This window comes from Oncorhynchus nerka, linkage group LG12 (assembly GCF_034236695.1).
Source record: "Oncorhynchus nerka isolate Pitt River linkage group LG12, Oner_Uvic_2.0, whole genome shotgun sequence".
NCBI classification, from domain to species: Eukaryota; Metazoa; Chordata; class Actinopteri; order Salmoniformes; family Salmonidae; genus Oncorhynchus; species Oncorhynchus nerka.
This window is the reverse complement of record NC_088407.1, coordinates 62,765,216-62,792,024: the sequence shown is the minus strand read 5'-3', so window position 1 is coordinate 62,792,024 and position 26,809 is coordinate 62,765,216. Positions and strand designations below refer to the sequence as shown.

The 26,809-nt window shown below is 41.9% G+C and overlaps 2 protein-coding genes across 4 annotated transcripts; one reads left to right on the top strand and one right to left on the bottom strand.

Moving 5' to 3' along the window:
- Window positions 1-347: 347 nt before the first annotated feature.
- LOC115138983 (transmembrane protein 179-like) lies at window positions 348-4,188 on the top strand. The gene is made up of 4 exons (XM_029676161.2): window positions 348-831; window positions 1,587-1,724; window positions 1,806-1,884; window positions 2,047-4,188. Exons 1-4 carry the CDS (start codon window positions 530-532, stop codon window positions 2,227-2,229), a joined length of 702 nt encoding a protein of 233 aa, XP_029532021.1. The 5' UTR covers window positions 348-529; the 3' UTR covers window positions 2,230-4,188.
- On the bottom strand, window positions 3,817-26,032 carry LOC115138542 (uncharacterized). Of its 3 annotated transcripts, XM_029675470.2 has the most exons (10): window positions 25,105-26,032; window positions 24,617-24,730; window positions 24,290-24,320; window positions 15,420-15,506; window positions 13,760-13,886; window positions 8,628-8,767; window positions 7,269-7,444; window positions 7,039-7,165; window positions 6,271-6,297; window positions 3,817-5,742 (listed from the first exon to the last, which is right to left on the bottom strand). In XM_029675470.2, the coding sequence occupies exons 1-10, from the start codon at window positions 25,255-25,257 to the stop codon at window positions 5,537-5,539; spliced, it is 1,188 nt and encodes a 395-aa protein (XP_029531330.1). In that variant the 5' UTR covers window positions 25,258-26,032; the 3' UTR covers window positions 3,817-5,536. The 3 variants fall into 3 exon arrangements, with proteins under 3 accessions (XP_029531330.1, XP_029531332.1, XP_029531331.1); XM_029675472.2 differs by lacking the exon at window positions 24,617-24,730 and having other exon boundaries at window positions 25,105-25,881; XM_029675471.2 differs by lacking the exon at window positions 6,271-6,297 and having other exon boundaries at window positions 25,105-25,879.
- Window positions 26,033-26,809: the final 777 nt, after the last annotated feature.

Here is a 26,809-nt window from a genome sequence, read left to right as displayed (position 1 = left end):
TAAGACACACACAACAGTTCCATGATGACTGAAAACACAAGTGGGATGAACAAGTAGTTATACATTTCTGGGCAAGAGTGGTCCATTTAAAATGAATTCATTCTTCCCTCGCCCCTTGCCCTGCAAGTACCAACTCGTCAGAGGTCATGATAGGTCATCAGAAGTGTCCACTTATATTGAGGGCTGAGGAGAGAGGGTGGGTCTTTTAAGTGTTTGGAATGCAGCCTCTGGCTGGACTGAAGACCACACAAAGTTTGGAAAAATATCAAGTATGCGTCTCGCAACAGAGCCTTCAACCGCAAGGGGGCGTTGCGATTCCACTCCATTGTCGGCGTCCACATTGAAATGAATGACAACCGGTGCAATGTAGAGGAGTGCTTATGGTTAATGTGAACGAGGCTTTGTCTGAATCGGTCCCATTGAGCCTGCTGCTCCAGCACGAATGATGCTGATGCTGCGCCCACGCTCAAATGTCTCTACTGCGCAGTCGCCGATGCAACGAACGCAGTAAGAGAAAGGAGACGCAATAATGGCCCTTGATAATTTAATTTTCGCCCAATGCATCCTCTATTTTTTGGCGTTTGTTTTTGGTTTTATTGCCGTAGTGCCTCTCTCTGAAAACACGGAGGATTTTCATGGAAAATGCTTGCTTTTCACGCGTGGTATGTGGCAGAATGAGAACATCACAGTCTCAAAGCAGCGCTTTATCGTTGAGGAGTGGGGACCGGAGTCTTCCTGCAGTTTCATCACTTTTGTCGGGATAGCATCTCTCATCCTGTCCGCAGTGCAGTCATGGAGACTGCTGTTGTTTCTTTTCAAAGGCCACGACGAGTGAGTGTCAAAATCACTTGTGGTTCTTGTGTTTTGATTTGCAGGTTTTCTTTGTGTTTATTCTATCTGAATGATTTAAATAGAGAAACTAGATGTGTTTCAAGTAGTCCATGCCCATCCACTCCCACACCCGAATGATCAGTGATCCTTCTTGATTAATTACAGCCTTACGTTCAATTGCTTTTTCTGAGGTCTACAGATCTAGCCCTCAAAAAATGTTAACGTATGTTTTTGCTATGGCAAAATCTGCCCATCTTGCTGCTTTGCTCCGTAATCAATATGTTCAATCAGCCCGAAGGAAGACATGCAATTTTCTGCCTTTCAACAGAGGTGCAATTACAAAAACTGCATTGATTAATAGGCCTTATATAATGATTAGACGCTTGCAATCTTTATAATAACCGTTTTGCTACTGTGCAATGCAGAGGTTTTCATTAGTCTGTCGTTGTTTCATTCTGACATAGGGTGGATAGGGTAATCTATCCATCCACTTAAAAACATGTATCTAAACCTAATAATTAATTAATTATTGGCATACAGGTACACCACCAATCTCCTTCTATTGGTCATTATCGTCCATTAGAACGCAACATAGTCACAGTTAAATGAATTATCATCTAATCAAGTCCAATACATACAACATTAGGCAAATGAGCCAGGGATGGTAATGATAGAACAATTACATTATTGAACCTGTCTTACATTCTCTCTCTCACTTTCTCTCTTGCTCTTTCACTCTGTCTCTGTGAGTGCAGTTCCCTGTTCAATGCCTTCCTGAATCTGTTGATCAGCTCCTTGATGGTGTTCACAGTGTTCCTCTCCAGCACCATCATTAGTGTGGGCTTCAACTTGTGGTGTGACACCATCACAGAGGGCGGGGGCATGCCCAGCAGGTGAGGCTCATGACCCCATCTTATGGCTCTTGGACAGTCCGGAGAGTTATTTTCCTAAGCTAACTTTGTCTTGTATCTCAGCTGTGAGGACATGCAGGACACCGATCTGGAGTTAGGATTGGACAACTCCTCGTTCTATGACCAGTTTGCCATTGCCCAGGTAAGGGTCAGGCGGTTGTATATTGTCATACACTGTGTTGATATCTCAGACTTATTAAAACATGTGCAATGAACTTGGAAACCCCTAGCCCTTGTTTAAATCTGTGAGGCTATGTAATGTCTGTTAAACGTCCCCCCCTGCCTCCCCGTCTCTGCTGTGCAGTTTGGTCTGTGGGCAGCATGGCTGACGTGGCTGGGCATCACGGTCATGGCCTTCCTCAAGGTCTACCACAACTACCGCCAGGAGGACCTTCTGGACAGTCTGATCCACGAGAAGGAGCTGCTGCTTGGACACTCGTCCCACCGGGGCTCCGATGGCAACCAGTTGAAGAGTGGCATGATCTAACACCCAGAGGGCACGTGCACATTACTGACACATATCCTCCTATCCTACCCCAACTGCCAGCCCCTGTCAATCTACACTGAGTGTACAAAAGATTAGGAACACCTTCCTAATATTGAGTTTCACCCCTTTTTGCCCTCAGACAGCCTCAATTCGTTGGGGCATGGACTCTACAAGGTGTCAAAAGCGTTCCACATGGATGCTGGCCCATGTTAACTCCAATGCTTCCCACGGTTGTGTTAAGTTGGTTGGATGTCCATTTGATGGTGGACCATTCTTGATACACACAAGAAACTGTTGAGTGTGAAAAAATCAGCGGCTTTGCAGTTCTTGATACAAACCGGTGCGCCTGAGACCTACTACCATACTGCACTTAAATCTTTTGTCTTGTCCATTCACCCTCCCTCTGAATGGCACACAAACACAATCCATGTCTCGGTTGTCTCAAAGCTTAAACATCCTTTTTTAACCTATACCCCCCCCCCCCTTCATCTACACTGATTGAAGTGGATTTGGTGACATCAATCAATAAGGGGTCATAGCTTTCACCTGGATTCACCTGGTAAGAGCAGGTGTTCTTAATGTTTTGTACACTCAGTGCAATTTTCAATCAAGTGAAATCCATTAACTGTTTTTAGAGTGCATAATAATGTCTTGCTTGGACATACTCCTCCTCATACGTTTCCTGATTTTCCCCTTGAAAACGCTGCTCATGACTGTAAAGCGCTGTAGGGTAAAGAGATTCCGGCTGTATTGTGGAGCTGATTCAATCCATTTGTCCACTTGCTATATTTGTATTTGATAATGAGTTACTGCTGACATGTCTTCCCCTTCAAGGCACACACTGGAGCGTAAATGAGCTCAGAAAATCAAGGTCATTTAATGAGGATAGAAATGGTGCACTGAGACTCGTTTTTACCGTGATTTCCATTTAGCTGCACATAGATGGTGACTCACACAAGGTGGTTAAAGAATGGTTCAAATGGATCATATTTTCTTTGTTTTCATTTTTTGCATGTACTGTGTGAATATAGACAGTGTGAGCAGGCTGACATTTTTTTGTGTTGGGCAATATATTATTTTGTAACAGTCGAATACATTCATGATAGGCTTTCAGTAATGTGTAAATTCTTTGCATGCATGCAGCAACAGAGTATGACATATGATTTTCTGTCTGTTATGCAGTATCTACAATTACCAAACAGTATTTTAAAAAAAATGAAAAGTGTACTTTGTTAGAACTGACTGGAACATATCTCAGGATGAAATGCCTGAAAATCACATAAGTAGCTAAATCAGTCATTCTGTTCATCCTGATAATCATAAAAGCTCAGGCTGGCCCCTCCTTTGTTATTTAACACAATCTTGACGCAAAAAAAAAAGAAGTTTTGACAGTGAGTGAGAAGCCTGTAACATAGACGAGATGACACATTATCCAAGGCTAGTTCTGTGTTGTTGTGCGTGAGGAAATGTAGCCTGCGGCGTGGAAAGATGGATCATCATTTTATTGCACACATGCATGCTCTCGCTCTCACGCCAACGCACACACGCGAACACACAAATTCAAAAGCATGTTAGACTTTAAAAAGCTAGTCACCACCCTCACTGACTTTGGTATGCAATGACAGTTTTATTTCAAATTATTCAATTAAATAAAAAAAGATAGAAACTAAGAAATCCTTCTAAAAGGCACTTCTTTCAAAGTGACCACATACAGATTGTCAGCAGTGAAATGCAGCTACTAACCAAAATGTGCAGATACAGGCCATGTTTACTTGCTAGGTATTTGTGCTGCTAATGACAGTAGTTCTGCTTGAGAGTGCAGAGAAAACCTTCAGTCTCAGTGTCTCTTCCATTCAGACATTGGTTGCATCGTATTGCTCAGATTTCTTCCAACACTGACTCTTTCCTATAGTTGTGTTCCCTGAAAGCTGTATAAAGAATATGTATTATTGGAAACAATGTCTTGTGTTTTATTGCTCAGATTGACATGTATTTGATAAGCATCACATTGCCCTTTAAAGCTCAACACCTGTAAAGAAGAGACTCAATTTCTAAATGCTCTATATTTGAATGGTGCCAGTTAATGAAGGTCCCACAGTGATGCTTCAATTAGTGTCACAATGTTGCTACATCTTACCCTAGATCATTGGACCGTACAGTTAATGTACATACCTTTTATTTACTTTGCATCATAAACATTTGCTCTAATTTAAAGTATGTTTCAATCCCCAAATAATCCACAGCTTTTAAAGCATTTGACATGAAGATTAAAACCTGAATATCGGATCAATCAAAAAATAGAAATGCAACAAAAGCCCTTTCAAAATGTGTAAAGAAAACAAAAGTATTGGATATTTGAGTAGATGCAGATATGCAGTATATAAGAAATAAATAACATTTAGAGGATAGAGGATATTACTTGTGGCATTTTAGCATTTACCAAGAGGTACACTGTCATAATCACTCATTGAATTTGAGTACATTCCCAGGAAAGAGAGCGTTCATATTATTGTGCTGAAGTTGTCATCTTTGTCCAACTGGGATCACAACATTTATCTGACCTAAAAATGGTCAGACTACAGTTCTTATGCTGTAAAAGAAAGATGGCTTTGTCAATCAATTTGCTAGATCAACCTGGCACTGTGAATTGAAGCAGTCCTGTGTCGGTTTCAGAAATCCTTTTTAAAAGGTGTTCACATTGTGCTTGACTCAATCCATAATCCTTATTTTAGACAGTAAGGGTGTTGTTTTTCTTTTGCCAATTTAAAGCAGTTTTCACATTTTCTACATTCAATTATGTGCAATAACAAGGCGTAATATTGTGATAATCCTTACTATACGGTATATACACATTCATATCTGTAGTAATCTTTTAAGTACACAAAATTACGTACTGTAATAAAATAAATACAATTGATTTTGCAATCCATTAAACATTTACTCACATACAATAGATTTTGTCAAGAATGGAAAATGTAAATGATTGTAGCAATTAAGTGAGCATAATCAGTGAGCGTCAACATTGCTGATGTGCAAAACGTCTTATCGATAAAACAAACATGGCTGCATACCCACCACCAGTGTACAGGCGTGGAGGATACGTACTGCATCTCTGAGATGACACATTTCTCCATATATGGGTGTGAGCTTAGCAGTAGGGGTGCACATCTCAACACCATAGCTAGATAGTCAGTGTGTATGACTGAGGTGTGCTCGTGGACCAAGCTGGGTAAGGACACCTTAAGGGACATGTAGTGAGGAAGAGAGTGAATTCACTGCTAATGTCTCCCCCTTCGGTGGCTCCCAGTCACTGCATGGTTAGCCAGATCCAGCAGCCCCACAGTAGCTGTTTCATGTGTATCAGATAGACAGCCAGCGAGGCCTCCAGCTCCTCACACACACGCTGTGGGCGCCGGCGGTCCGTGCTGTACATGACCACGCCCAGCAGTGACATCAGCAGGAACAAGCAGGTGAACAGGGCCAGGTGGGGGCGTGGCGGTGACGTGTCATAGGCTGTGAACCAAAAGAGACCAACAACAAACTGTTGAATGATTTTTGAATTGCAATGGCTCATCCAGTCCGCCCGCTCAGGTGTGAGGGGCATGGCATCTTCCTGATTCCAAAATTAATTTTCTCCACCCATTGTAGCTAGAGGCCTGCTTTTTTTGTGTTTTTGGTTATGGCTCTTTGTTAACTGTATAAAATGTTCCATACACCAGATACTGGACTGGAATATGCAATATCAACAGTGGAAACAAATGGGCCAGTTCATTTTGCATGGCCCGGTGCCCCGGTGGGTGAAGATTTCACTTAATCTGCAAACGGGCCATGCAAAACGAACTCACTGGAGGGAGGAAAACCCATGCATCACAGTACAATATTAAAATATCTATGATGGCATATTTTGACATGAATCACCACACAACAGTATTCCATAAACGGGTTTACTATAACAAGTCAGTAATGACCAGTCAGTAAGGGTGACACTTGCTTCATGCTCTTAGTACGTTAATAATTGGGACCACTCTCAGACAGACTTACCAACTAAACAGTCATAGTATGGAATGTCTGCGAAATCGATAGATAATAAACAAGTAAATAACAGCTTCACATTGCACCTAGACATCTAGCTGCAGCCACAGTACACACATGCCTGGTGGCATACAGCTACAATGGATGGCTGCACGTAATTAGCTATCTCTGTGTCACAGATTGTATGCTAACTCATTTGCATAATTCATCATGAAGTGTAAATCACTTGAACATGTTTGTTCTTTTTCTAAATTCAGCATTGCATTAAATACTACAGTATCCTCAAGGGACAGTGTTTTACGATCTAATCACAGGATTTTACTGTATCTTGTTCATTTTCTTTTACAGCTACGCCATAACAATGCAGACCCCTTTGTGAGGTACATTGCCCCATAGAGAATGAGGAGAACAGTAGATTTAGCAGTATATCTCACCAATGTATTACTAAGAATTGCTTTATACATTTTGATATAGTGAGTGTTTAACTCCCCAAACCCAGTGGAATAGAGCTGAGTCAGTCCAATGATAAATGTGTTTCTTGTTTCTGCAGACCAGGGCCTCCGAGTGCAGTAAAGAAGTCAGAGTGATTGGGTAGAGGTGAGAATGCACCAGAAGGTAACCCTCTCCATCAGCTATAGTCTGACACACACGCTTTATCTCCCCTCGGCTCGTTACATGCACTGAATGGGCCCAGACTTTCAAAGCTAGGACAGGTCTTGTCCTCATGGCCTCCCTATGTTTGGTATTTGATCTCTTATCCTGCTGTGTCTCTCTCACCATGCACAGTGGTCTCAGGCTCCCGGAACCGGACCCGTCGCTCGCCTTTCCATCTGTGGCTGGGCTCCGAGTCTGATCCTGAGCCAGACCTCTTCAGTATGGACGTAGGGATTTTACCGTTGGTGACCTGAGGAGAGGGTGAGATATCATTAGAAGTGAGGACACAATGGACACCAGTTTTAAGTACATTGACTGGGAAAAAAAAGGTATTCTTAACAAAAGAGTGTCACCTTCGGTTTGGGTGTGTCATCCTGTGGACTGGGGTCTTTCCTGTGCCAGACCTCGGAGTGTTTCTCCCGATGGGAATGGGAGTGGGAATGGGGAAGACCGTTGTTGAGTTTGTCTCTGAAGGACTCGGCAGCAGCAAACCTCTTGGACAGCACTGACACACACTGGTCCAGGGAGTCTAAGGAGTTAACCATGAGTCAACATTAGTCTCTAACTGTCAATGGAACCTGGAGTCAAGGTACAAGTAAACATGCAGACAAATACTGGGTAGATAGAGCTGACGATGAAAGTTCAAAATACAAAACAAACATTTCTGTGTTGACTCCATCATGGCCATGTACACAGTTACAAAGCAATACACTAGCAATGGCTTATGATAGCTGTGCAATATAATGAATAAGCAACATGTAGACGGCCCAACTATCAATAAAGGAATTTATAGGAGGCGTGCAGCACACACCCATAATGACAACTCCATGACAGCGATTTTAAGTCACAGAGAAATCACACTTTGTGTATGAAACTAAGTTAAGGTTACACAGAGAGAAAACAGAGTCATTTGGATGAAACGGGTACCCTGACAGTGACCTGGATTACATTGCAAAGACAAACTGTGTTCTTGCTTCAGCTGTTCTCTGTATTTATTTACAAATCTATTTTACCTAGGATATGGCCAAGAAGGTCAACCGGAATTAATGACAACGTACAATGTGAACTGTTGTCTTAGCAACCCAGGTTCTAAATAACCTGCTTTACTGAGCCTCCGAGTCTGTGAAAGCTGACTCAACAGTTGATCTTAACATCTAGGGCACATTTTACCCAATGCAGACCTCTCTTCCCTAAAAATGTCAACTTTGGGAAATAATAGAAAATGCATCTTCCTCTTCATGCAAGTGAAGCATGAGCACAACATTACAGTGGCCTCAAACTGTCAAAGTATTTTATGTTCAGCTCTATATAAAACCACTTTGATGTCCAACAGCACAGTGAGTGTGTTATTTAATTGAACATTTCCTTGAGCTGACATCGTAGAGTACGAAGGTTCATTGGAATTCTATGCCACTTACAGTGCGGTGTGTGAGCTGAGGCAAGGTGGTTGTTCTTGGGTTTGTCATGCCACTGGAGAGTGCTTTGTGTTAACGTGGTGACAAGGTCTCCACTACATCACCTCTCAGTGTACAGTGTGCATTTTTAACCACAAACTATCAAATATAAAAGTCTTCGTCTGCCTGCGTGCTGTAAGGAAGGCTTGTCTGTCATACTGACAGTACAGTACATGCTGTCACACTCAGCCACACTCATGACCATTTCAATAAGTCTATGGCTTTTATGTCTTTACTCAGCATGTCTATGGCTTTTACCTGAGTATTCTGTCTTGCCGATCTCTGCGTAGACGGTGGCCAGCAGCTCCAGACTCCTGTCTGTGATGGGGTGGTCGTTGCCAAAGGCCCTCTGATGGATCTTAGTGGCTTTCCCACTGTACTCTAAAGCAAGATGAGGTCTGAAAGACAAAGGACAGGAACACATAGTTAAGTAACATTTTATGGATTATTTTTGTATCAGTAGTAGTTTGTATCAGTAGTATCATTAGATTATTTTTGTATCAGTATGCTCAACACTTGAACTAGAAAAAGCAGTTCATGTCATTCCAAAGAATCAACCTGGGCTTGGATTCGGGCTGAAATATATATTGTCTGGCATCCTTGGTTAATTTAATCCCATAAATAAGTCCTTTCAGGGAGCACAACAATGGCTGACCTTAATCAAGCTTAGTGGGACGTGCTGCATTGTCAGGTGTGAGGATCGATGTCGGTGTTTGAAGCAGAGCAGCATGACAAATACAAACACACGTGGGCTGAGCTGTGATTAGATTTGGAGCAACGAGGCTGGGCCGATAGGGCTGTGGGCTCAGGGCCAGAGACCCAACCTTATGAAGCCAGTGGAAACGTCCAGGGCCTGCCAACTGCTGCCCTCCTCCTGGTTCCAGTGTGAATTACAAATGCCATGGCCCCCACAGGTTGGTTTACTCTGCACCCTTCCATGGCTATCCCCCTCTGGAACAGAGTTAGGTGGGCATAGCATGGCATTACAGATTCCAACTCTGCTGCGCTCTCTGTATCTGTATCTGCCCGTGGGTAACACCCCGCAAGGTCATTCATCACCCTCATGTGTGGCCATAGATGAGAGCAAGTCCCGTTTAGTGTGGCAGATTTCAGGATCGCTGTTCCACAACCATTATTCCCTTCAATTAGTAATGGCCAGGTGTCCTTTTGCACTGTTTAGAATGTCCTTTGAGGACATCCTATCGCCAAAGTACAGAGAAGCCCTTCAACGGCCGAAGGACTTCCTGCCACAGCGTTGAAAGATTCAGGAAGCACCACAAGAGAAGATGGGGGCTGGCGACTACAACAGCATGTTATATTAGTCCAAAAGAAGTTCAGTTATCTCTTATTAGATCACAAATTCTAGCTAGGTGGCTGAAGTTAGCTAGTCTAGGGGTTAGGGTTAGGGGTTAGGGTTGAAGTTAGGGTTAAGTTTAGGAGTTAGGTTAAAGGGTTAAGTTTAGGTTTACGGGTAGGGTTAGCTAATAGGGTTAAGTGTTAATGTAACAGTATAACTTTAGTCTGTCCCCTCGCCCATACCCGGGCTCGAACCAGGGACCCTGGCGCACCACCGCTAACTAGCTAGCCATTTCACATCGGCTACATTAAGTAACAAGTACTTGCAACGTAGCTAAAAAGTAGTAAGTACTAAAACCGTTACTAATTAGCTAAAATGCTAAAATTGTCCCTGATGAGATTCGAACTCGCAACCTTTGGGTTATACGCCGACCAATCCACCCACTTTAGTTTTTGCCTTCAGTAACCAGTATGTAACCATACCAATCAAAACATATATTTAAATGTACATGTACTATGTTACGTCTAGTCTATGAGACCATTGTGCTGGAGACCCAAAACCAAAAGTATTGTACAAGAATGAGGTCAAACAGCAGAAACCAACTAGTGCTTGTCATTGTTTGCCCAGAAACCCAAGACCCTGGGTACAGCCATAGACAATCTCTACAATCTCATTCAAGATGAACCAGCTTCCTCACCTTATCCAACCATCACACCCCTCTCCCTATGCACCTGTTCCCCCCTTCCACCCTCTCAAGACAATCAGGCTTAATGCTTTAATCTTCCAACCAATGACAACATGGACAAATAAATGTTGATGTTACTGTCTTTGTGGCCTAACAGAGTACCCCTGCATCAAGGACCAGATCCCTGTGTTTTGGTAACATTAGAGATGGTGTCTTTGTGGCCTAACAGAGTACCCCTGCATCAAGGACCAGATCCCTGTGTTCTGGTAACACTAGAGATGGTGTCTTTGTGGCCTAACAGAGTACCCCTGCATCAAGGACCAGATCCCTGTGTTCTGGTAACATTAGAGATGGTGTCTTTGTGGCCTAACAGAGTACCCCTGCATCAAGGACCAGATCCCTGTGTTCTGGTAACACTAGAGATGGTGTCTTTGTGGCCTAACAGAGTTCCCCTGCATCAAGGACCAGATCCCTGTGTTCTGGTAACATTAGAGATGGTGTCTTTGTGGCCTAACAGAGTACCCCTGCATCAAGGACCAGATCCCTGTGTTCTGGTAACACTAGAGATGGTGTCTTTGTGGCCTAACAGAGTACCCCTGCATCAAGGACCAGATCCCTGTGTTCTGGTAACATTAGAGATGGTGTCTTTGTGGCCTAACAGAGTACCCCTGCATCAAGGACCAGATCCCTGTGTTTTGGTAACATTAGAGATGGTGTCTTTGTGGCCTAACAGAGTACCCCTGCATCAAGGACCAGATCCATGTGTTCTGGTAACACTAGAGATGGTGTCTTTGTGGCCTAACAGAGTACCCCTGCATCAAGGACCAGATCCCTGTGTTCTGGTAACATTAGAGATGGTGTCTTTGTGGCCTAACAGAGTACCCCTGCATCAAGGACCAGATCCATGTGTTCTGGTAACACTAGAGATGGTGTCTTTGTGGCCTAACAGAGTACCCCTGCATCAAGGACCAGATCCCTGTGTTCTGGTAACATTAGAGATGGTGTCTTTGTGGCCTAACAGAGTACCCCTGCATCAAGGACCAGATCCCTGTGTTCTGTTAACATTAGAGATGGTGTCTTTGTGGCCTAACAGAGTACCCCTGCATCAAGGACCAGATCCCTGTGTTCTGGTAACATTAGAGATGGTGGCCCTTTTCTCCAACTCCTCAAGTGAAATCAACCAGGTGGTTTTTGCATGGGGACCACGGATGCAAACACTTATTCCTGCACTTGTTTATTGGATGAGGAAATATCCATCCTGATGATGTTCAAAGCACTATAAAGATATCATCCGTCTTTCACTAACAATCAGGGGGGGGGGGGCAATGTGTTCCTGAGTTCAATCAACTGAAGATGTGAGACAATCTACGGTTTAAATACGGTACATTTCTGTTAGAAATAAGAAAAGAAAAGCTAACCATCTTGGAGACTGTTCCACCACATAGACAGTTCAGAAATGTTATATTTAAACAATGCAAACAATGTCTCTGTGAGACGGTAATATCACTGTTAATCACCTTTTAAAGATATTGTACTCTCATATACAGCCTTTGCAAAGTAAAAAGAGCTAGACTGAGTATCAAAATACACAGCATAAATATAACTACAGCCTTTTTTTTGCCTCTATACCCCTCAAACTCAACTCTGGACCCTGAAGCCAGTTCCACTGCATTTATTTATTGTTCCAACTGCATGTTTTCATTGTTCCCCTCTAATCAGGGACTGATTTAGACCTGGGACACCAGGTGGGTGCAATTATCAGGTATAACAGGAAACCAGCAGGTTCCTGACCTAGTAATAGTTGAATACCCCTGGTCAATACTGTATATTATACCATCTATACTGAGTGGACAAAACATTAGAAGCACCTTCCTAATATTGAGTTGCACCCTCTTTTGCCCTCAGAACAGCCTCAATTCGTCAGGGCATGGACACTGCAAGGTGTCCAAAGCGCTCCACAGGGATGCTGGCCCATATTGACTCCAAAGCTTCCCACAGTTGTGTCAAGTTGGCTTATTTTCCTTTGGAACGCGGACACACAGTAAACAGTTGAGCGTGAACATCCCAGCAGCAACCATTCTTGACAGACTCAAACCGGTGCACCTGGAACCTATTACCATACCCTGTAGAAAAGCACTTAAATCAGCCTCTGAATGGCACACACATACAATCCATGTCTCAGTTGATTCAGGGCTTAATAATCCTTCTTGAACCTGTCTCATCCCCTTCATCGACTTTGATTAAGTGGATTTAATAGATGACATCAATAAGGGATTATAGCTTTCACCTGGTTTCACCTGGTCAGTGTATGTGATGGAAAGAGCAGGTGTTGTTAATGTTTTGTACACTCAGTTTATACCAGTGGTGTAAAGTACTTAATCATAAATACTTGAAAGTACTACTTAAGTAGTTTTTTTGGGTATCTGTACTTCACTTTACTATTTGTATTTTTGACAACTTTTACTTTGAGTTCACCACATTCCTAAAAAAAATAATGTACTTTTTACTCCATATGTTTTCCCTGAAACCCAAATGTACTCGTTACGTTTTGAATGCATAGCAGGACAGAAAGGGTCCAATTTACACAATTATCAAGAAAACATCCCTGGTCATCCGTATTGCCTATGGTCTGGCGGACTCACTAAACACAAATGCTTAGTTTTTAAATGATATCTGAGTGTTGGTGTGTGCCCCTGGCTATCCGTAAATTAAAAAAACAAGAAAATTGTGCCGTCTAGTTCGCTTAATATAAGATTTATTTTATTATTCATACTTTTACTCTTACTTTTGATACTTAAGTATATTTAAAACCAAATACTTTTAGACTTTTACTCAAGTATTATTTTACTGGGTGACTTTTACTTAAGTCATTTTCTATTAAGGTATCTTTACTTTTACTCAAGTATGTCAATTGGGTACTTTTCCACCACTGGTGTATACTAATATATGCAGAATTGGACAATTATTCATATACACAATTACATTATTGATATTAAAAATGTAATTAGCGATATAAAAAATAAAAACAATTATATTAAAGATTGAATTATCAATATAAAAAATGCAGTTCCTAATGTTTTGTACACTCAGTGTATAACAGGCATTTTAACAAGATAATTCTATACTTGTTCATCCCGTCCTTACTTGAAACCCAGTATAGACCAACAAAAGTACAGAAAGGTCAGCAGAACAGAAACAGCTACACATATTTTTTTATGAGAGGAAAACCAACAGTACTAAGCAACACTGTCCTTATTGCAAGTGAGGACATTTTGTGTTCTACTTGTTCACTGGGCCCAGAGAGCCTTTAGACACACAGAACACATAATAAATTAGCCTGTTTTTAATTACATACAGTATTGTAACACACAGCGGAAACAGCCTTTCACGTTATTCATCTCTACGCACCTTTTACTCACGATGCAGAGCTGGGCTAGCTGCTCCAGGTGCTGTGCCTGGGAGGCCTGATCCGATAGCTCCTCTGAGGATGCCCATCCTGTCCCCGCCGAGCCCAGCAAAGCCTCCTCCTGGGGGCCTGTTACACACACACAGGTCATGTAATCAGACGCAGTCAGCTGCCCGCTAATGTCTGTCTCTATCCTTCTCTTTCTCACGCTCTATCCCTCTCTCTCTTTCTATCCCCCTAACTCCCTCTCGCTCTGTCTCTGCCTCTCTCCACAGCAAGTAAACAGAATCCAAAAGGCTGGCGACGTGGTCTCTGGCAGGGCTGGCAGTGTGGAGATGAGAATGGAGTTTGAACAGCAGGGTACAGTGGAGCCAACAGGATAGTGAGCAGAGGAGCAGAGGTAAGAGGGCAGGGAGAAGATACTGTGAGTCAAAACAAAACACTCACCACGCCCACAAGAGCAGTGACACAGCTACCAGCTTACACAGGCAAATACACAACTGACCTGACCCTGTTGGAAGTGGAGATTAGCCTACATAGAAACGTTTACAGCCTAATGTTACAGAGAGGTAAAAGGAAAAGTAAAGTGGTTCAGAAATGGCAATAAGCAGACGGAAACTTTGAACAGGATGAGGTAAAAGAAAGAATAGGAAATAGGGTAGGTCCAATATCTTTGACGGACAATGAGAGAATGTGGAAATGGGCAAAGGTTTGAACAGGAGATTGAAGAGAGAGAGAGACAGAAGGTTGGTGGAATGATTGTGATGCCAGAAGCAGAGAGCAGGCACAGTGCTGAATCAGGGGCCTCAGTATTCCATGGCGCCACACAACTCTTTATGAGATAATGCGTAGCATGGCCATTAGTCTTCCCTGTCTGTCTCATAACTCCTGCTACCTCCGGCCCACGCAACACTGAGCTGCTGCAGCATCAGCAGCCTCCCGGCAGACAGACAGCAGCCTCCCAGCAGACAAACAGAGAGCAGCCTCCCGGCAGACAGACAGCAGTCTCCCGGGCACACAGACAGATAGCAGCCTCTAGGCAGACAGACAGAGAGTAGCCTCCCGGCAGACAGACAGCAGCCTCCCGGGCACACAGACAGATAGCAGCCTCCCGGCAGACAGATAGAGAACAGCCTCTAGGCAGACAAACTAAGAGCAGCCTCCTGTCAGACAGACAGAGAAAGAGATACAGAGAGTAGCCTCCCGACAGACAGACAGAGAGACAGACAGAAAGACAGAGATGAATGCAGACGTCTGCAGAGGAGAGGCAGCAGGTGACCGATGACAGGACACTTTAGGTGAACACTGTCTCAGAGCTATGCTATGTTAACAGCAAATAAAGATGGACCGAGGTTAAATGAATCACATGGTGCTTGTTGGGCTGTAAGGAATACACCAGGCTCTCTGGTGGAGGTTTGTTTCTCTATTGTACAGAATCACACATTGCTCACTGGTATCAATTCAGATTTGTATATAACAAAAAGCAGGTAACCCCCCCCCCCCCCCCCCACACACACACACTCTGTATGTCATACTGTATACCGCAAAGTTGGCTTCTGGCAAATGCATTTCCTTGGGTACCATTACGACACTCCCTAATCACCAAGTTAGAGTGATAATACCCCCTTAATGCTCCCATGGTATAGATCTAGATGTACTTGCCTGTGCTCCCCTGAACAGCAGTGAGCTCGATCAGAGCAACCTCATAGAACATCTTCTCAGCCTGAATGAACTGCAGGGCCTTGCCGTCTGTTTATATAGGTGAAGGATCAGTTGTCTCAGGGATTAAGTCAGTTGTTGAAGTCAGAAACAGTGCTGTCGCCAGGCTCAACTACAATGTGATTTGTTTTTAATGGCTCCTGAACGTGACCTCAGCAAGTAACAAGCTCATCACCAATATTCTAAACAGACAAGCAACTGTAATCATAGATTCCAACATTCTAAACAGACAAGCAACTGTAATCATAGATTCCAACATTCTAAACAGGCAAGAGACTGTAATCATAGATTCCAAGATTCTCTGTGAAGGCCTGAACTATAATAATCTGGACAGTCTCTTGTTTGTCCATGTTGATATGCCAGAGTCTCTTGTATCTGATTCCATAATAACACACTAAATATGTGTTTTCCCTAAATATAGACTCAGGAGCCGAGTTTGTTCACTTTGTCAAAGGCATTCTGCATACTGAAATAAATGCATCCCTTTGTAAGTCAACACCATTTACACTTGGCAAGGAAAATGTGCCTAAAATAAAACCAGACATAAACGGCCTACTTAAAAGTAGGAGCTCTCTGTTGCACGTGAGACCAGCCTTTGCTTGGTTTTATTTCTGAATTGTTGTGTGTGACCTATTGACTTCTGTTAAAGTAGCACAGATACAAATTAAAGCTTTTTTTTTTAAAGTATGTGTCGTATACAGTGAATACAGGCCACCAGAATGTTTGTAACAGCTTTCTACCTCTGTCAGAGCTAAAAAAACAAACCAATGATTTGACCTGGATCTGAAAAACACAGCAGCTGGTCTCACTCATGGTGTCACTAAGAAAGAGTCCTCTGCCTGCACCACTCCCTTGAGCCCAGTTTTAAGGGCACATGTAAGCCTGCTCTTTCGAAAACATAACAAAATGTTAGCCTATGAAGACCGTAGCCTATAAATCCCGATCATAACTGTCCATGTGAAAGGAAAGAGGCTAACTTTTATGACTACACAGTAAAATCGCAAGAGTTAATTAAACTCGTATGGAGTCAAATGTAATGGAGTTTATATGGTCCCACCCCCATTTTGTGTTAAAACTACTCTGGTCATGGTGTTGATATTTTTGGGGTTAAAACTTCACTAAATGGAGTAAAATCCAACTCAGAGAGTTTCTTAAATGTAACTCCAATTGCCATTTTAGACTTTTCGTGTTGTTTTGAATAAACAGTCAACTCCAGAAGAGTACATTTCTCTTTCAGTTTACTTCCTTTGAGTTATAAATGTCTAAAGCCTTATTTGAATATTTCTAAAATGTGTCACAGTATGGTGCTTTGCAACGTGATCTCCTCCCCTTCGTCTCTAGACTGATTGAAGTGGATTTAACAAGTGACATCAATAAGGGATCATAGGTTTCACCTGGATTCAGCTGGTCAGTCTGTCATGGAAAGTTCCTAATGTTTTGTACTCAGTGTATATGTGTATTTGAACCCATAATGTTTGAATTGAAGTTGTTTAAAAACTCCACGCAACAAAATATATATTTTGGTATTTGTTTCATTATGTCAGTAATCAAGTTTAAGATATATAACTTTCAAAATATAGAAATACAATTGGTATGATGCATTTTGCAACTCGTTTCGTGGCTTAATACTGCATGCCGTAGTTTCAAGTTCTGTCTTTGCATTGTCATCAACTCCAATTCAGCTGGGGGCACAGAATATACTCATCCTAGTCCATTGTGGATTGATACTACGGTTTATGAAATGTCATAGGCTACAGTCATGACTAATACAACAGTAAAAAAACATCAAAGCTGTGTTCGAATACTCATACTAACGGTACTATTTATGACATAAATTGAGTATGTATGATGTTTATTGGTCCTAGTATAGATATTGTTAGTATGCCAAAAGTTCCCGGATATCATACTAAATTCTCCAAAATACACTACCGTTCAAAAGTTTGGGGTCACTTAGAAATGTCCTTGTTTTCCATGAAAACATACATGACATGATTGGAAAATTAATAGGAAATATAGTCAAGACGCTGACAAGGTTATAAATAATGATTTTTAATTTAAATAATAATTGTGTCCTTCAAGCTTTGCTTTCGTCAAAGAATCCTCCATTTGCAGTAATTCCAGCCTTGCAGACATTTAACATTCTCGTTGTCAATTTGTTGAGGTAATCTGAAGAGATTTCACCCCATGCTTCCTATAGCACCTCCAACAAGTTGGATTGGCTTGATGGGCACTTCTTACGTACCATACGGTCAAGCTGCTCCCACAACAGCTCAATAGCTTTGAGATCCGGTGACTGTGCTGGCTACTCCATTATAGACAGAATACCAGCTGACTGCTTCTTCCCTAAATAGTTATTGCATAGTTTGGAGCTGTGCTTTGGGTCATTGTCCTGTTGTAGGAGGAAATTGGCTCCAAATAAGTGCCGTCCACAGGGTATAACATGGCGTTACAAAATGGAGTGATAGCCTTCCTTCTTCAAGATCCCGTTTATCCTGTACAAATCTCCCACAGTTTTCAGCTGGATTAGCTAACTAATCCAACAATTTGCCTTGGATTAGCTAACGTGCCATTGGAACACAGGAGAGATGGCTGCTGATAATGGGCCTCTGTATGCCTAAATAATCTGCAGTTTCCAGGTACAATAGTCATTTACAACATTAACAATGTCCACACTGTATTTTTGATCAATTTGATGTTATTTTAATGGACAAAAAAATATGCTTTTCTTTCAAATACAAGGACCCCAAACTTTTGAACGGTAGTGTATAATGTATACAAGCATTGGACACTATTTCCGTGCTTTTAGGGCCCATAATGCAATTCTTCTGAAAATGATCGTGACTTCCCAACATTTTCAGATTTGAAGTAAATGGCGGAAATATGCAGCCGAAGTCCGACGAGAGCGGATACAAATTCATTATTTTAACTTATTATGACAAATGTTAAGAAAATGTTGAGCAATGTAATAAAGTAATGACTTTTCAAATAAGTTACGTTGGCCCACAATTTGTTAGCTACGCTATCCTTATCATCAAATCAAATCAAATGTATTTATAAAGCCCTTCGTACATCAGCTGACGTCTCAAAGTGCTGTACAGAAACCCAGCCTAAAACCCCAAACAGCAAGCAATGCAGGTGTAGAAGCACGGTGGCTAGGAAAAACTCGAAAAGGCCAAACGGCATAGCATTGCATTATGCTACCGGTATGCAGTATGTACCGGTATGTTAGCTAGCTACCTAAAGTAATGTTAGTTGGTTACTAATACATCGAACGTGCCAGTATATTATCTATATGCTATCTAACTAACTACCCAATGTTTATTGACTTGATTATTCACGTCATTCTTAAAGCTAAGTGGTATAGTCGTTGTGCGTTCTCAATGGACATTGTTAATTCGCTCTGGCTATCTACTCCGATTTCAGAACACTCTCGTCTGAGTGTGCCAGAATAACTGTTGAATTTATGAACGCTCAACACCATTGAATATAACCTGCTCACCAATGCTCTGGATAACATGAAAACAGCCTAACAAGCTCTGTTAGGGCGAGTAAAATGGTCAAAGTGAGGTGTTCTCTCAATTGTGTTTGGAAGTAGTTTGCAAGCTAGCCAACGTTAGCCAGTTGGCTTGGGTGCTTGACTGCCGTTGTGAGGTCAGAATGCTTGGATCAACCCTACACCTCCGCCAAAGCACCCAGTGTGCGCTCTGAACGCTCCGAGAGCGACGAATGCCCAGGTCCTCCAGATTGAATTTACGAACACACCCGAAGTCGTATGATGTCTAGGACAGCATCAACTGCCGGTAGACAGGTGAAGTGCTAGTATGCTCAACTGAAAGGATACTGTTCATTTAAAGTATATTAAAATGAACTAATAGTATAAAGTATGTAGTATATACTCATTAAGTATGTAGTGTACAGTATGTTAGTATGGGTATTCGAACACAGCTCCAGTGTTTTGACAGTCAACATAGATGAAATTGGTTTCAAGGAGTATAGGCCGAAATATCTTTAAGCATCACACTTCTCCTCAAACAAAAAATACTAGGCTCCCACAAATTGTTTTGTATGTGTGAGGCACGTTCTCAATAAGCAAGATATGGCATAGGTCTACCATTGACATGGCATTATAGGACTGACATTTTTTAATAGCCTATGTTTGGAGGACCATCTATTTTGATTTGTTTAACCCTTTTTTGGTTATATGTGTTATTTCATAGTTTTGATAGTTTTGATGTCTTTACTATTAATCTACAATGTATAAAATAGTAAAAATAAAGAAAAACCCTTGAATGAGCAGGTGTGTCCAAACTTTTGACTGGTGCTGTATGTGAGTTGTGAATAATGCAAAAGCATGTAGGCAAAGTTTGTTAATGAAATGAAATGGAAAACAAGCAGTTGTTACAGGAAAATAACAACAACCAAATCTAAATAGGAGTGTCACCAGATGATCTAATCTCTCATTCCACGATGGACATTTAACTGCCAAGCTTGATCTTTTAATAAAACTTTGGTGATTAAGATTTATTTCTAAATGTCTCATGAGCCAAACACTTTATCGATAGTCTTAACTACTTGGCGAATGCATTGGGCATGACAAAAAAACAGCCTTCATTACTGTGCTTGGTTTTTAATCAAATTAAACTAAATGGGCAAAAACATTAGTTTTTTTTATGTACCTCAATACAAGGTTTACGGGCACGAAAAGCACATCCCTCTTGTTCCATGTCCATATGGCCACTGTGCGTCCTGGTTGGATAGGCTGCCCTTCCGTTGTCAAAATCAATGCCATAACCAACCTAGTTACCACTACAACCAGCTTTCGGTTGCTCTTAAATATCCTCACCAGCGCATACTGAAATTGGCACTTTGGTGCACATTTCTAAGGACACACCTCTGATATTGCCACCCTTCCCAACTCAGTGCAAGCAAGGTCATATTAGACAGGTAAATTACCAATCCTGGCTCTAGGATTTGCGCTCGCTTAATGGCAGCCGAAAATGAAGCCCTATAGCTCGTATATAAAAGCCCGGCTGAGGTAGACATATTGGGCTGATGACAGACAGTTGTGGGTTAACTCCAGGGTTTACTGGGCCACTGATGTAATGACTGTTGATGGTCATTACAGACACAGCGCTTTTCACAGGCCAATAAATCAGATGTCTGGAAGTGCGTTCACAACTAATACATTCAGTATGGATTACCAAACAGATAGAACTGCATTGTATTTCCTGGCATATTAACTGTACCCACTCAATCCATCTCTTTACTTTTTCATGAAAAAGCATTCAATACAACGTGATGCCTCAAGCAAGTTACAGAAATCAGCCCAAAGTGAAATGTGCAATCTGAAATTAATGTGCTTTGAAATTTCTTTAAATCCTTTCATTCATGGCCACTTGCTCATCTGGGCCAGGGGCTCTTTAATTAGGTCAGGTGGAAATGTCCGACAGATCTCCACTCATTAAAAGGAGGAAAATCGCCATCGCCCGATCTCGTTGCTTTCTCTTCCTTAACTCCATCTAATCCAGGCATTCTGTGCCTCCATGAATCCACACTTCCCAGTAAATATACCACTTCATGGTTAAAGGAATTCCTGCCTCAGTCTCATTCATTCCTCTGTCACCTGACCGGTGTCCTGTTCACCTTCACTGCCAGTCATCCTACCTATCCAGCTACCCACACAGATTCCACAAATCTTTCAAAATCATTTGAGAGTGAAATTGAATTGACAGATGAGTATACTTTCCATGGAAGAAATGTCAATAAACAAAATGGAGCCAAGATGGATTTTGGCCAGAGGGACAGAGGTCACTTCTGAATTCTGGCAGCTCTGAGAAGAATTTCAGCAACAGGGAGTTATTATTCTGGCATTTGATGCTGAGTTGATGCTATGGAGTCTGTGCTTGTGAATCTATGAGTTCCCATCAGTCAGCTAGATTAGTCTGACTCTTCCCTTCCCTCACTCCCCCGAGAACCTCCCCAAATACAGTTGAAGTCAGAAGTTTACATACACCTTAGCCAAATACATTTAAACTCCGTTTTCACAAATCCTGACATTGAATCCGAGTAAAAATTCCCTGTCTTAGGTCAGTTAGGTTCACCACGTTATTTTAAGAATGTGAAATGTCAGAATAATAGTAGAGAGAAGGATTTATTTCAGCTTTTATTTCTTTCATCACATTCCCAGTGGGACAGAAGTTTACATACACTCAAATAGTATTTGGTAGCATTGCCTTTAAACTGTTTAACTTGTGTCAAACATTTCAGGTAGCCTTCCACAAGCTTACCACAATAAATTGGGTGCATTTTGGCCCATTCCTCCTTACAGAGCTGGTGTAACTGAGTCAGGTTTGTAGGCCTCCTTGCTCACACACGATTTTTCAGTTCTGCCCACACATTTTCTATAGGATTGAGGTCAGGGCTTTGTGATGGCCACTCCAATACCTGGACTTTGTTTTCCTTAAGCCATTTTGCCTCAACTTTTGAAGTATGCTTGGGTCATTGTCCATTTAGAGGACCCATTTGCGACCAAGCTTTAACTTCCTGACTGATGTCATGAGATGTTGCCTCAATATATCCACATAATTCTCCCTCCTCATGATGCCATCTATTTTGTGAAGTGCACCAGTCCCTCCTCCAGCAAAGCACCCCCACAACATGATGCTGCTACCCCATACTTCATGGTTGGGATGGTGTTCTTCAGCTTGCAAGCCTCCCCCTTTTTCCTCCAAACATAACGATGGTCATTATGGCCAAATAGTTATATTTTTGTTTCATCAGACCAGAGGACATTTCTCCAAAAAGTATGATCTTTGTCCCCATGTGCATTTGCAAACCGTATTCTATATTTTTTATGCCGGTTTTGGAGGAGTGGCTTCTTCCTTGCTGAGCGGCCTTTCAGGTTATGTCGATATAGGACTCATTTTACTGTGGATATAGATACTTTTGTACCTGTTTCCTCCAGCAATATCCTTTGCTGTTGTTCTGGGATTGATTTGCACTTTTTGCACCAAAGTACGTTCATCTATAGCAGACAGAAGGTTTCTTCCTTGCTCGTTTTACTGTGGATATAGATACTTTTGTACCTGTTTCCTCCTGCATCTTCACAAGGTCCTTTGCTGTTCTGGGATTGATTTGCACTTTTTGCACCAAAGTAGGTTAATCTCTAGGAGACAGAACACGTCTCCTTCCTGAGCGGTATGACGGATGCTTGGTCCCATGGTGTTTATACCTGGGTGCTATTGTTTGTACAGATGAACATGGTACCTTCAGGCATTTGGAAATTGCTCCCAAGGTTGAACCAGACTTGTAGAGGTCTACAATTATTTTTCTGAGGTCTTGGCTGATTTCTTTTGATTTTCTCATGATGTCAAGCAAAGAGGCACTGAGTTTGAAGGTAGGCCTTGAAATACATCCACAGGTACACCTCCAATTGACTCAAATGATGTCAATTAGCCTATCAGAAGCTTCTAAAGCCATGACATCATTTTCTGGAATTTTCCAAGCTGTTTAAAGGCACAGTTAACTTAGTGTATGTAAACTTCTGACCCACTGGAATTGTGATACAGTGAATTATAAGTGAAATAATCTGTCTAAATAATTGTTGGAAAAGTTTCTTGTGTCATGCACAAAGTAGATGACCTAACCGACTTGCCAAACTATAGTTTGTTAACAAGAAATTTGTGGAGTGGTTGAAAAATGAGTTTTAATGACTCCAACCTAGTGTATGTAAACTTCTGACTTCAACTGTACAACCCAGAGAGCATTGTTCAACTCTGGCTCTGCCCAGCCACATGACTATCCTGTTTTAATTCGTCTTCAGGGACCAGGGACTCTAACTGACTCTGTCATGTATCCAACTATTCTGGCCTGTTCTCTGTGTCGACAAAAATACATGTCTGGATCATACTGAGTTTCATATAAAGTTCCATAATAACAACTCAAATTACTTTGTGAATGAATAAAAATATTTACTTTGAATCATTACAGTGTTAATGATATACTTGCTGTAGTCAGAGTAGCTCACATGGAGACGCAACCCATGACCTCTGCCTATAAAGTTTATATAATGTTACTGTTAACAATTCTGCCATAATTATTCATGATCCTATGTGTCTGGTTCATGTCCAAAGACAATCCTGCCATGACCGATGAGCCTCTTAACTAGATGAGTTCTGAGGACATGAGCAGACTATGAATAGCTCTATTGATGAAGTCAGCCCAGTAAATCAACCTATTTTGGGAGATGGGTTGTGAAGAGCTGGGTCTTGCTGAGGCAGATAAGTTGACCTGGCGTGTAAAGTGTTTCAGTGTCTCAGTAACAGATAGGAGTGCCATGGGAAGAGGTTATAGATCCTGCAACACTACACCCATCTTATCTGAGCACTATACTGCACTGGCCTATAGTGGATAATGGCGGTGGTGGTGACACACAGCCACTGCAGAATACAGGTTAATTCGTTTTCTCATACTCTGTGTTGTGGAGAGATAAGCACTTACAAATCCTCTTAGGAGAAAGACACAGGGTTTGAGCCCTATTCAAAATCTTGAGCATTCTGGGACAAAGCCGTGATTATATTCTGGCCCAAGGACACTCTTTCTACAGTGCATTCTCTGTACAGTCAAATCACATTTTGTGCTGGAATTCACCATGACCGCTGCCACCAAAAATGGAAACAATCTTCTGTTCCCCATTATACTCACAGGTGTAGGCTTTTCATGCAAAGATAGTACTAATAGTTCTCTGGAAGTGGGGGTCAGATAAGGGCTAGGGGTTTGGTTTCACAAGGCCTCTGTTGGTGTGTAAAGGATACAATTCTTTTCGGAGATGAAGAGTTCAGCAATCTGTAATCACAGAGGAAAACACATATCAGGATTGTATGATATGAATACACTACACAATGAATTTACTATCTGCATTCTACTCAGATCACCATGTATGAACCTTCTCAGTCCACTATTCTCATATCAGCTACTATATTGTGGTGAGGAATGGACAACTCCTCTCTGTCAGAACTGTAGGTAATTCCGTACTGACATACTGTATCATACACTCACTATACATGGACCAGTTCAAACACTCTTATTCTTGCAGAGCAGATGACATATTTACAAGTTTGGCGTTATGGCATATTACTTACATTCAAAAGAGCCATTTGACATTTTTCTGTCTGTTCTTGTGCTAGACAGACAGACAGACTCCTTCTCTTCACCGTGTACCGTGCACTGTCAACAGGAAACATGCTGATCCTGTGCTGTGAGTGGCAACATGACGTTTCACATTGGTGAAGGTTGTATTGGTATGTATAGTGTGACTTGTGTCTGTATAGTATATGGTAATGTACAGTATGAGTAACAGGCATACACACACTGCATTTGCGAATCAGTAAAAGTGTCAGTACTGTATGTTACAGTATGTATGGTATCAGTATTGTGGAGTGTGTTTTGTGTCTGTGTGCTCATATGTATGTACACCACAAGTGTGTGCATTTGTCTGTTGACCCTGGACGTTTGTGTGCGCAAACATGCATCTACAGTATGCGTGTCTGTATTTTTGTGCGTGTATGTGCATGTATACATGTGTGTGGGAGAGTGAGTGATCATCCAGATATCAAGGTCGTTGGCTCACCTGATGCAGGCAGTTGGGCAGCGAGGTAAAGCTCTGCACATGCCTCAACCCCAGCAGAGAGCTGAGGAAGCAGTGTAGGGCGGCCTGGTACTCCCCCTGCTGCTGGAGCTGCTGTCCCAGCTGAAACAGGCCCTCCCTCCCCCCGTTCAGCATCCCCAGTCCCAGCCAGAGGCAGAGCTGCCTCCCATCGGAGCTCTGCCAGCCAGGGACAAATGCTCCACTCCACCCAACTCCACTACAGCCCCAGAGCAGAGAGGATAAAAAAGAATGAAAACAGCCCTGAGATAAAAAATACAGCAGAGATAGGGTTTAGAAGAGCCAGACTACAGAACGGCTTACACTCAGTCTCATCTATCCACAGGAACTCAAGGGCAGGTGACGAGCTGAGCCAAAGAGCAAGCGGAGGCAGGCTGAGAGAGGCTCAATGGCTGAGAGAAGACAGATCCACGCCCCTCCCTCTCCTCCCACGCTGCATCAGGAAAGGAGGAGAGGAAGTCAGAGGGGATTTGTTCACTGACTGGCAGAGCCCACGACCAATCACTGTTTTACTCACGTACAGTAGCCCAGCCAGCGTGTGTGAGCAGTCTCAGCAAGTAGGAAACGGAGCTGTCGACTGAGCACTGTGGCTGGCTTTCCCTCACTCCTTATGAAACCAAACTGCAGGGCTTTAAGCTTCTGCAAAGATTCACTACTGTGCACGCTTAATGTATTAGATTTGTTAATTTCATATAATTTCAGGATACACTGACCTAATTTGTCTAGTGCACTCGTACAGCAATTTTGTGCAAGTGTGAAAACATGTCTTGGGGGGAAGGAATTAAATCAAGAAATCTTAATGCTTTACTTATGGTTTATAAATGAGAAGCCTGTGAAAATGTGCAATGTCCATACACAGACTTGAGAATGTGCTTGAGAAAGAAATTCAATATGTCTACATGTTTCCCTGAGTAGCATAAGCACATGGACGTTTTAACATATATTCTTAACATTTTTATATTGATATATATCTTTTTTTATAATAATAATTACATATTTGATATCAATAATTAAACAATTTTTATATCAACAATTTTTGGGGATGTTAATGCACTTCATGAAGGCGGGATTGCATGTGCATGCTTCTACATACAGTCGCTAGTCTACACACCCCTTGTACGATCTTCACATTTTGCTGCCTTAAAATGTCATCTAAAAAGAGACGTTCATGGCTAGATTTATTTCCTATAGATCTACACAATTTGCTCCTCTTTTTCAAAGTAAAATAAAAATGATAACATTAACATTTTACAAATGAATACAAAAATAAGAAATGAAAATGTGTTAATGACGTGTCTTCACACTCCAGAATTAATATGTGGTGTCACGACTTCTGCTGAAGTCGGTTCCTCTCCTTGTTTGTGCGGTGTTCGGCGGTCGACGTCACCGGTCTTCTAGCCATCACCGATCCATTTTTCATTTTCTATTTGTTTTGTCTTGTTTTCCCACACACCTGGTTTTCATTTCCCTCATTACTTGTTGTGTATTTAACCCTCTGTTCCCCACATGTCTTTGTGTGGTATTGGTTGTTTGTAAGTGCTTGTGCACATGTTGACTGGTGCGTGTCGGGTTTTGTACCCATGTTGTTATTTTCTTGATGCCATTGATTTTGGTATTAATCTGCTCTGGCTATTACCTAGTTATGCTCTCCTGCGTCTGACTTCCCTGC

Coding starts and splice junctions, on each gene's coding strand:
- LOC115138983 (XM_029676161.2), top strand. CDS start 530: ATGGCCCTTGATAATTTAATTTTCGCCCAATGCATCCTCTATTTTTTG. Junction 832..1,586: donor CTTTTCAAAGGCCACGACGA/GTGAGTGTCAAA, acceptor CTGTGAGTGCAG/TTCCCTGTTCAATGCCTTCC. Junction 1,725..1,805: donor GGCGGGGGCATGCCCAGCAG/GTGAGGCTCATG, acceptor CTTGTATCTCAG/CTGTGAGGACATGCAGGACA.
- LOC115138542 (XM_029675470.2), bottom strand. CDS start 25,257: ATGCTGAACGGGGGGAGGGAGGGCCTGTTTCAGCTGGGACAGCAGCTC. Junction 24,731..25,104: donor TGCCCAACTGCCTGCATCAG/GTGAGCCAACGA, acceptor TGCCACTCACAG/CACAGGATCAGCATGTTTCC. Junction 24,321..24,616: donor GTCAAATGGCTCTTTTGAAT/GTAAGTAATATG, acceptor CTGTGATTACAG/ATTGCTGAACTCTTCATCTC.